The sequence below is a fragment of the Cebus imitator genome, unplaced genomic scaffold (assembly GCF_001604975.1).
Source record: "Cebus imitator isolate Cc_AM_T3 unplaced genomic scaffold, Cebus_imitator-1.0 Scaffold42, whole genome shotgun sequence".
Taxonomy (NCBI): domain Eukaryota; kingdom Metazoa; phylum Chordata; class Mammalia; order Primates; family Cebidae; genus Cebus; species Cebus imitator.
The window spans coordinates 11,766,900-11,777,864 of NW_016107357.1; the positions used below are offsets into that span (position 1 = coordinate 11,766,900).

A 10,965-nucleotide genomic window follows, 5' to 3' on the forward strand; every position below is an offset into this window, starting at 1 on the left:
AAAAAAAAAAAAAAAAAAACTGTTCATGTCATTTGAAATACTATGAGAGGGACATAGAACATTATTTACCGGTGAGGACCTAGGAACAGTTGTCCTTCGGCACATTCTGTTTTTAGGTTGGCTGCATCGAAGGTGTGTTGCTTGGGTAATTTTACAATGCTATTCCCTAAAATAATGCACTGTGTCTTATTACTGCTACAGCGGTGTTCTTGATGACAAGACACCCATGAAAAGGAGAGAGGCGGGAGGGTGCAGCGTCAGCCTCGTGCTGGACACGTTGCTATGTCAACTTGACTGATCCTCATATAGAGCCTCTTCCATCTTTTGGCATCCCTCAGAGCCCGTGGACATTTCTAGGGATGTATTGAGCACTTGTAAGAGTTACAGTACATCTGTCTTCACAGCAGCTCAAAGGCGGAAGCAACCCACGTGTCCATTGATGGATGAGGGGATTCACAAAAGGTGGTAACCACATGCAATGGAGTATCACTCAGCCTTCAAAAGGAAGGACATTCTGACACATGCTACAACATGGTGAGCCTCGAGGACATCGTGGTGGTTGCCAGGGGCCAAGGGTAAGGGGGCATGGAGAGTTAGTGTTTCAGTGGGGCAGAGCTTCAGTCTGGGAAGATGAGAAGATAAATGGGGATGGATGGTGATGGCTGCACCACACGGGGGATGTGCCTGCTGCCACTGGACTGTGCACTCGGAAATGGTTACAACGGCAAATTTTGTTATGTATATTTTACCATCATACTTTTTAAAACATAAAAAACACCCAGGGTTGACATCAGGAAGCCATCATGTCACTCAGTGACTCAATGCCTGCCTCTGGGAGCAGATTTCCAGACCTCAGTGATCTGGAGTGATGTGTAGGTTGAGTCCCGGGCTCTGTAGAAGGGAACTGCTGCAGGAAAGAGAAGCTAATGACACTTGTCCCCATCCAGCCACCAGCAAGGGCATTCTGGAGTCCAGGGACACTCCCTGAGAATGTCCCATCCCCCGGTCACATGCAGTCTGAACCCTCCTGGCAAGTCAGTCCCAAGAAGCTCTTGGATGCCACAGATGTGATGTGTGTCAGGCGTGGGCCAAAAAGGTCCTCTCTCAGAGGGCGAATTGCAATGTTTTGTCTCCCTCCAAAACTAGCAGGCAAATATAAGTGTGGAAAAAGCATTCTTCCTCCCCTCCTTTACCACCATGCCTGCACCTGAGAGCAGACACTAACTGGAGAGCTGGGTGCTGGGTGGATGGAGAGCTGGTGGACAGACACACTGCCGCCTGCCCAGCTCTGTGCCATCGCGGCCGTGCCCTGCTCTGCACCCAAGTCTCAGCTCATGTGTGTCTACTCCCAACCCCATCCCCAGCCCGGGCAGAAGGACAGTGCGGCTCCCACATTCCAGAGGAGACCCGGATGGAGGTTCCTACCGGGGAGACAGTTTATTCATCCAGTTGAGGGAGTTCTGCTGGAAGGTGAGGTCCTCTAGCTTGTCCAGGTCAGAGGCGTAGTGAGGCTGGATCAGCAGCAGGCAGGCGCTCTCAGTGAAGGGCACTTGAGTCACCGAGAATTTGTCCTGGGCATCGCTCCAGTGCTGGAAGGTGCCCGTGCCAGAAAGCATAGGGACAGACACTGAGGTGCTGTTGTCTACCCAGAACTCCTGGGGCTCAGCCAGCAGAGAGAAGCCCTTCATCTTCCCTGAAATCCAGATGGGAGATGGGGAGGGAAGAGTCAGCCAGGAGGGGGCAGGGAAGAGGGCTGGCAGACACCAAAAGCCCAGATCCTGCCCCTTCCCTGCCTCAGCCTCCTTCCCTTGCCTGCCCCAAGCCACTCTGCATTCTCCTGGCCACAGGACCCCAAGTGTGCCTCAAGGCTTCCTCCTACAAAATGCAGCCATTTGAGTTCATTAAGGCAGCCCTAACCACCACCTGCTGAAGACACACAACATGCCAACTGGGAGTTTTGCATCTGTCACCTTAAGGGACATACCCCACTAGCACCTGCCAGGCCAACCCAAACCTAGATCTGTTCTGACCCAAAAGCTGTTGTTTGACACACTTATTTTTTAAAAATTTGAAGAGATGTTATTTTCTTTTTTTGAGATGGAGTCTCACTCTGTTGCTGAGGCTGGAGTGCAATGGTGTGATCTTGGCTCACTGCAACCTCTGCCTCCCGAGTTCAAGAGATTCTCCTGCCTCGGCCTCCCGAGATGTTATTTTTTAGAGTGACTTTAGGTTCACAGCAAAATTGAGCAGAATGTACAGAAAGTTCCCATATAACTCCTGTCCCCCCCCACACAGCCTCCCCCACTACCAACATCCCACACCAGAGCAGCCTATCTGTTGCAATTGATGAACCTACATTGACGCGTCCTCAGCACTCAAAGTTGATCATTTTCTTTGGGGCTCCCTCCTGGTATTTTACATTCTATGGGTTTGGACGCATGTAGAATGACATGCAGCCACCCCATGCTATCCCACTGCTCCTCAAGGCCCCCATCCATGCTCACTTTTTAATCCGTGTCCAGCCCCAGCCATGTAGAGCCTGCCAGCTGTCCTGTGGCCTCCACCCTCCCCAACACAGTCATAGAATACAGATCTGGCCACACAGGCTCAGGAACAAGGCTCCATTCTTCGGCAGCCCTTACTACTCGGGAGACTCACATGACCTCGCTGTGACTAATAGATTTGCTCACTGGGCCTTGGGGGCAGGGGTGAGCCCTCTGTCTCCCCTCCTGCTCACAGGCCCATGGAGAAGACAGCTCAGGAGAGCCCGGTGTGGGAGAAGGATGCAAATGTGGGTTTGAGGCAGTACCTGGGGTCTCTCCATGACAGTAGCCCACCCTCCACCTGGACCTCATGCTAGCACATCCCTGCCCTCAGCTGTCCTCATCTTGAAAGGCCCATTTTGCGTTCGCTTTTAGGAGAACAAGGTAAAGTTGTGTATGAGTTTGTCACAGAGCAGTCCCCTGGGCACGTGGCCCTGGGAGTCTTAAGTAGAAATGGCTCAGAAACAGTGAGGCCTTCCTTTGTACTGGGGCTCCCAGCATGAAAGTAGGGGAGCTGGGAGGACAGAGCTCCCAACAGGTGGGAGCCGGGCATGGCTGTGCCTCCCCTGGGCCTGGGTCTCATGAGAAGGGAGTGGCAGACCTGACATATTCCTCATCCTCAGTCCTCAGAGCACTCAGCCTTAGAGGGCAGGTGAGCATGAAACTGCAGGGTCCCCTCCCAGGTTCCCTGCAGGGACCTCAGTGCTGCCCACCGGGCTGGCAGGATGCTTTTAGTTTAAAGGGAGAAAGGGACAATTCTTTTCTTCCAACAAACTCAACCAGAGAAGGGAAGCTGCCTCCAAAAAGATGTTGGAATTTGACATGAGGGTGGCTGCCCTCTTCCCTCTGCTCGTCTGACACTCACAGCTTGCCATTCTCACCCAGAGGCTAGGTAAATCTCTCAAGGTCAAGTCAGCTGGTGTCATGGAACCTGCTGGGGCCAGCACCCCATGCTCAGGAGCACAGAGAGTGCTGGGCAAAGGGAGCCCATTGGGCCCCAGATCCTCAGATCTCTCTAGTGGTTCACATCCACTAGAGAGGTCACTGCTGAGGTCACGTGAATAGAACGTCGTTGCTAAAGGGAAACATAGAGGTCCTGAGACAACCCCTGATCTCCTTGCTGGACAGACTGTGTAGGCAGGAAGGGGCTGTCTCCTTCGATGAAAACAGGCCAGCAAAGGTTAGGAAGTGGGGTGGGGCAGGGCAGCGTGTGTGGTGAAGGCCAGCGACGATTCCAGGCTTCCTTCGAGTTCCGATGCAATTGGCTAAAAATCCAAGAAAAATCTTGCTCCTGGCCTGGCTCTGCGGTCTGGGTCGGGTGGATTGGCTCTCTTCTGAAGGGAGACCCATTTCGGAGGCCACTAGCTTTCTTGCCTTTGCTTCTGCAGGACCCTCCTTCTCGGCGAGGCTTCCTCACAGGGCTCATCCTAGGGACAGCAGGCCGAGCCCACATGTCCCCCGTCTGCCCTGCACAGCATGTGGCCACCCTCAACCAGGCACCTCTTGGGCTGGCCTCGGCCCCTGTGGCCAGTCAGTGCCAGGGCTGAGAAATCTCCCCATCTATCACCTCCCCCAAACCCCAAGGCAGAGACTTCAAGGATGTTGTCATGGTAAGAAAATCACACGCGCCATTGAACCTCTTTCTCCACAGTCCTGTCCTCCACCGCCTGCCTGGCTCTCTGTCCCCCACGAGGTTACACATCTTGACAGAGCCCCATCAATGTCTCTCAGATGCATCCCTCTGCCCCGCCCCACCCATGGATTTGCCGAGCTGCTCCCGGAGCGTGTGTTCCCGTGACTGTGTGCCCGGACTCTTGCGTAACCTTCAAACAACCTCCCTGCCCCCAGTCCACACATGCAGGCTTCCGGGATGGCCTCTGAACAGAACTTGTCCTCATTCCCACACCTACCCAGCATGGCATTCAAAGTGACTCCAGCTCTGCCCTCCCCAGGCCCACTGTCTGGTTCAACACTCCTGCCAAGCCAACCACCCCGTCCTCATTCCTTGCCCCAAACTCTGCAAGCTCGGCTCACGACGCTTGCTCTGGCTTCACCAGCCCTGTTCCCCTCACTGCCAGGCCAGACCTGCCCACCACTCCCCAGTGACCTCTGCCCTCTGAGGGCTCGGAGCCCTCCCTGAGCACCTTGTAGAGTGTGTTTCCCTGCAGCTTCATATCCTAGGCATTTGCCCATTAGTCTTTAAAAGCCTAGGGTCAGGGCTGATATATCCCTCCTCTGGCTTCCTCTGAGATGCCAGGCTCAAAGTCTTACAGGTAGCAAATCCTCAATGATTATTTGTTAAATGAATGTTTTAAGCAATCTTTGGCTGGGTACAGTGGCTCACGCCTATAATCCCAACACTATGGAAGGCTGAGGTGGGAGGATCACTTGAAGCCAGGAGTTCAAGGCTACAGTGAGCAATGATTGCACCACTGCACTCCAGCCTGGGTAACAGAATGAGACCTTGACTCAAAAACAACAACAACAATAACCAAAAAACAAAAAATCAACAATCTTTGTAGTAGGGGATTTTGTAGTAGGGGTTTTCATTAATGCCTGTCCTAACATGAAAGTGATCTAAGCAAGCCAATTGGTTATTTCGGCATGGGCCAGGGACCCTACTTCCTGACCTTCTCAAGAGACATGAACCTGTCCCTTCTGAGCACAGAGCTTGGCTGTGGGTCCAGGAGGTGTGGGTGGAAATCCCAGGCCCCCCACTGGTGGCTGTGCCGTCTTGAGCAAGGCACTTTGTTTCTCTGAGTCTCTATTTCTTTGTGGGTAAACAAAGGCACAAATACCTCTTCACTACATCATTAGAGGATTAAACAATGTCAGAAAAAGGATGTAGCATAGTAGGGCAGCAGGTCAGGGAGGTGGATACCCATCCAGGAACCCAGCGGAGCAGCCACGTCCCTACTTCTCAAGGTGGTCACCAAGTGTGTCCTCAGGGCTGCCACCTGCCCACCTCCAGGGCCTGACCTGCTGAGCTCAGCTACGCATTGGGCCCAGAGCCGGCAGACGGGTTTGCCTCACCTTGGAAGTGGACGTAGGTGTTGAAAACCAGGTTGCTGTCCACACTGGCTCCCGTCAGGGGGCTGCTGACCTTCCACCCTGTCACGGCCTGCACGAACCTGTCGATCTTCTCGGCAGTGACATCTAGGTCTGTGGAGAAGTCCAGAGAGCGTGGGAGGACCACGGGGGCATAGAGAGCCAGGCCCTGCACAAACGGCTGCTTCAGGTGCAGGCCTGGGGCTGTGAAGAGGCCCACCACTGTGGACAGTAGCAGCTGGGCCTGGCCCTCAGCCCTGTCCTGGGCCACCAGAAGGCCCTGGATAGCCTGCAGGGCAGAGAGGACCTTGTGCGCATCCAGCCGGGAAGTGCAGTTCTCGTCCTTCCAAGGGACGCCCAGGATTGCCTGTAGCCTGTAGGCTGTGCGGTTGGAGGCTCCCAGGTAGAGAGAGGCCAGAGTGCCAAAGACAGCCATCGGGGAGAGGACGGTGGCCCCTTGGACCACGCCCCACAGCTCACTGTGCATGCTGTATATGTGAAAGCTCAGGAAGTTGGCCAGCATCCCCACCGTCGCAGCCCTCAACTTGTCTTCAGTGCTGAGTTTTGCAGCAACGAGCACAAGCTGGTCCTGCAGGGCCTTCTCATCCACAGGGAGCGACTTGGCCTGGATTGGAGCAGGTATGAAGGTGGGATCTTCGGGCTTCCCTGCATTGGCCTTCGCCAGCTCCTCACAGGTACTCTCGTTGTGGATGACGAGGTGGAAGGGGTGTATGTACACCCGGTCACCTGTGGCGAGGCCAGCCCAGGCCAGGAGGCAGAGGATAGTGACCCTCAGGCTCACGCCGGCAGGAGGCATCTCGGACTGGGGCGCCCGCTTCTGCATACCCTGAAATATCATTTTGCAAAGGATGAAAGGTGATTATTAACTGACCATTAAGTGCCATCTAACCAGATTTTCGTTGTCTCAGTATTCCCTGCCACCATTTAGTGCAGAATAAATCCATTCAGGTCTACAAAAAAAGAAGAGAAGAAATGGATTCAAAGCTCCATGGAAAATATCTACATGACCCAATGCAAGTGTTGAAGTCCTCAACCTCGGGACCTCCGAATGTCACCATATTTGGAGACAGGATCTTTAAAGAGATGATTAAGTTAAAATAAGGCTAGGAGGGTGGGCCCTGATCTAATATGACTGTGTCCCCATAAGAAGGGGCGATGAGGACACAGACACACACAGAGGGAGGACCATGTGAGGACACGGAGAGAAGACAGCCATCTACAGGCCAAGGAGGGAGGCCTCAGAGGAAAGCAGCTCTGTGGACAGCTTGATCCCGGCCGCCAGAACTGTGAGATAACACATTTCTGTTGTTGAAGCCTCCCGGCCTGTGGTACTTACAGCAGCCCAAGCAGACCAAGCCACGCTCACGCCTGTGGCAATAAGTTCTCTCCTAGAGAGGCAAGTGTGTGCCACTCAGTAGGTGGAGGCCCTTCAGCCCCCTGAGATGCTCATTAAATGGCCCTGGGGTGAGGCGTGGGAATGGTTTTGTCATCTCCTTTCGGTCCTCACATACAGCCAGGATTGAGCTGGTTCAGCCCAAAGCCCAAGCATTTCCCACCTATCTCGACCCCCAAACCAGCTCTCACCCATCCCTGCACAGCGCTATCCCCTGCAGAGCCCCGAAGGCAGCCTACCCAGCCTGACCTGCTCACTGACAGTCGGATTCCTCAGTCTGTGCTGGGACCAGGTGTAAATCAAAAAACAAACAAACAAACAAACAAAAAAAACCACCACCAACAAAAAATTCTCGGGTGACTCTAATATGTAAGCAGGGCTCAGAACCCCTGCCCTATACATGGCTCAGGGGAGCTCCGGCACCAAGCTCTCTCAAAGGCCCCACAACTGTGCTTCAGCCTCAGCTGCTGCAAATGAAAGCAACCTGAGACCCCAGAAGAGAACGTTCTTGGGCTGGCCCTGCTAATTCATTTCATCTGACTCCTCTCTATCAAAGGGATGAACGTTTATTCTGTTGATTCAATCAATTCTAACAGTTTGGCTGGGTGTGGTGGCTCACACCTGTAATCCCAGCTCTTTGAGAGGCTGAGGTGGGCACACAAGGTCAGGAGATCGAGACCATCCTGGCTAACATGGTGACACCTCATCTCCACTAAAAAAAAATACAAAAAATTAGCTGGGTGTGGTGGCACGTGCCTGTAGTCCCAGCTACTCAGGAGGCTGAGGCAGAAGAATCGCTTGAACCCTGGAGGTGGAGGGTGCAGTGAGCCGAGATCGCGCTGCTGCACTCCAGCCTGGCGACAGAGCAAGACTCTGTCTCAAAACAAACAAAAAAACCAATTCTAACAGTTTGTACCACATCTCACTCATTTCTTGTGGAGGGGGCGTGCTGCAATATCGTCACCTGTTAGTCTTTTCTGTCCCCACAGGGCTAGGCCGGGCTTCCTTGGAGCTGTGGCATGTCATCACTGACTCAAGGTCACCTTGATGCCTAGATTTTTCTGCTTCACCCAAGCACACCCAGTCATTCTTCTTACACTGGCCACTGGCTTCCCTCACCCAGACTGGTAACCAGCACCTGCCTTCAACAGGGTGCATCTGCCGACTTGCCTGATGTGTTTTAGTCTGCTCCAGTCATTCACTTGCCAAAGAGACTTTGACTTCTGACCTCAGCTATCATCTCACCCCCATCCCCATGCATTTGACTCCATCCACTGTCCTCGGGAAGAGGCATGCGACATGGAAAAACAGAACAGAAAACTCTCCCTGCACCATCCAGGCCTTTCTGTGCAGAGAAGCCTCAGTCGCCAGTTCACACCTAATCTAGACAGTCCCATCAAATCGGATCATCAGGGGAAATCTGTGGGAACCGACTGCTGGGAAGTCCTGCCTGACAAGCGCGGACTGGTCCAGGGTTCGGATGGTGCGGGTCAGTGCCGCCACTCACTGTGCTGCTTCTGCGCAGGCACGGTCTCCCGAGACGCAATTCCATGGGCTGTTTTTGAGGCAGAGACTGCTGTTTGTTCTCGGGTGTGATCTGCGGCTGCTCCCTAGGCTGGTTCCAGGTCTGCACGCAGCCGGGTCCTGGGAGCCACGGACTGACACCCTCGCCCTGAGTGCCCCTCTGCCTTCTCCCCTCCTGCCCCTTCCTCTTCACCTGCGCCCGCCCCTTCTCTGTGCCTGTACTTCTCCCGGGCTGCATGCTAAAGGTGAGGATGGCAGCTCACCCTCCCATGGTGCCTGTCATTTCTGAGGCACCGTTCCTACATCAACCCCTCCGACCTCAACATAGTCCTCACCTTCCCTGAGGTTTCCTTGATGCTGCATTTCACCCTGCAGCTTTCCCCACCACGCCGGGCACTCAGCTCTCTCATCCTGCTCCCCTTTTCTCTTTTGATAACCCTCTGTACCATGTAGTTCTGCCCTTATCCTGTCCAGCGTCTTTACTCTGATGCGAATGAGCCCAGGGAGCAGGGTTCTCGGTGTCATGTTTACTGATACAGCCCACATTCACGGGATGGTCCCTGGGACTTAACTACATCCTGGAGAAGTAGTTAATGAATTGCTTCATGCCGTTTTGCAGAGGAGCAGAGAGGTCAAAGTCTCTTCCCAGCTGTTCAAAGACACACAGCTGGGAAGAGACAGAACTAGGACTCTGACCCAGGCCCCTGACTCTGTCATCCACAAGCTTAAGCACCAACCTATGCTGCCCTCTAATAAAATTAGAATCTGCCTTTTAGCTTATTCCAAAGCTTAGAAAGCACTTTCACGTTATATTTGCTCTCTTCAGCTCTACCAGAGCCCCTGAGAGAGGGCGCCGGGGCATCATGATTAGTCCCATTTCACAGGCGGGCAAATGGAGGTTGAGAGAGACTGTGACCAGCCTGATGACACACAGGCAGTCTCAAGGGAGGGGTACAGTGACCACTCTGGGGGTCCCAGCTGGGGGCTGACCGAGCCTGGCCCTTCCCTCCAGCCCCACTTCCCGCACAAGCCCTGCTGTTCCTTCTGATGGCAAGAGGAGCCGGGGAACTCTTGGGCATGGTGACTCTGCTCCTGTGCCAGCCTGCTCCATCCCTGAGGACCCCAGCTCTTCTCAGCAGAAGCAGGAAGACCTGACCTTCTTGTCCTATGGCTAAGGAGGAGCAGCTTCCCTGTAAGACCCCAGGTGGGCACTGAGCGGGGGAAGCCCACGTCCTGGTGACTGGTCTTATGTGAGGGGAGAGGTGCTTCAGGCATCACCGGTACCCTCTACCGGACTTCTCCTGGCCTGCCCCTCAATTCCATCTGAGAGAGACAAGGCCGAGGAGCTGAGAAGGGCCCCTGGCTTACCTTCTGCTGTAGTCTCCGGAACAAGGGCAGCTTCTTCCCCTGACCAGGCCACAAGGCCCTATTTATATCTGCGGGGTGGGGATGGAGCCGTTCCCAAGCAGTCTGCACAGGCTGGAGGGGGGTTACATCATTTGGCCAGACCACAGGCTGGCCGCGAGGACAGACGCCAGGAAGCGGTGCTCACACCGGGACCTCTTCCAGGAAGTCTTAGTGATCGATGCACAGTTTCACTGCTGAACAGAGTGAGCTGGTGAGGGTCGAGTTACACATTTACCGAAGTTTGCAGGAGTGGAGGCCAAGGTTACCAGAAACGGGAGCGTCTCCCTAGGTGTGTGACAGCCTGAGGACAGCTGCCCAGGCCTTCTGACCCAGCCCCGGGAGACGCGCCCCTGAGAGGCCACAGGGACATGCAGACCAGGGTGCCGAGGGCAGAGGGCAGGGGAGAGTTGTCCTCAGGCACCGTGGGGCCACTTCTGACCCTGATGCTCACTCATGGGATGTGTGACCTTGAGCTGTTCCAAACAGCCATTTGATGCCTACCCCGTGTAAAGGCCTCAAATAGACACTGGGAAAAACACACAAGCAAGTGAAAAGTGCCTTCTGGAAGCTTCCAATGTAGCTGGGAGACTGTTAAACACCAACAATAGCACAGCCAGATTAAAAGACATGAACAAAACGCCTTCAGGATGCAGGAAGCCTTCACCGGTGAGAGCTGGGGAGGGGCCAGGGAGAGATGTCGCTGGAGCTGCACCTGGGGGACAAGTTGGTCCGACTTAGAAGCTACAGAAGGGCTTTTCTGAGGCAGAGGCTTGAGTGGCACTCACTAACAGGAGGGAGAGCATGGGTGGGGTGTGTGGGGAAATACAAGTGGGCCTGGGTGCTGGGCAGGAGTCTGGAGGAGGAGAGACTTGTCCAAATGGCTGCTGCCGCCTGGCCGCAGTGGCCATGAGGCTCTGCAGTCACTGTCACATTTCCTGATGAGCCTCCAGGACCAAGGACTTTAGGCCACACTCTCAAGGAGCTGGGGGGTTGACACACATGCAGAAAGCTGTTCCCCATCAAGATCAG

General features: G+C 54.3%; 1 protein-coding gene across 2 annotated transcripts in view; it reads right to left on the minus strand.

Moving 5' to 3' along the window:
- AGT (angiotensinogen) overlaps positions 1-10,396 on the minus strand; it is a 12,393-nt gene extending 1,997 nt beyond the window's left edge. The window contains exons 1-3 of one of the 2 annotated variants that reach the window (XM_017526508.2): positions 9,898-10,396; positions 5,577-6,438; positions 1,426-1,693 (exon numbers count right to left, since the gene is read on the minus strand). In XM_017526508.2, coding sequence (XP_017381997.1) covers positions 1,426-1,693; positions 5,577-6,435 — 1,127 coding nt within the window. In that variant the 5' untranslated portion in view covers positions 6,436-6,438; positions 9,898-10,396. Of the gene's footprint in view, positions 1-1,425; positions 1,694-5,576; positions 6,563-9,897 lie in introns of both variants that reach the window. The other variant, XM_017526507.2, reaches the window with a different exon arrangement.
- Positions 10,397-10,965: the final 569 nt, after the last annotated feature.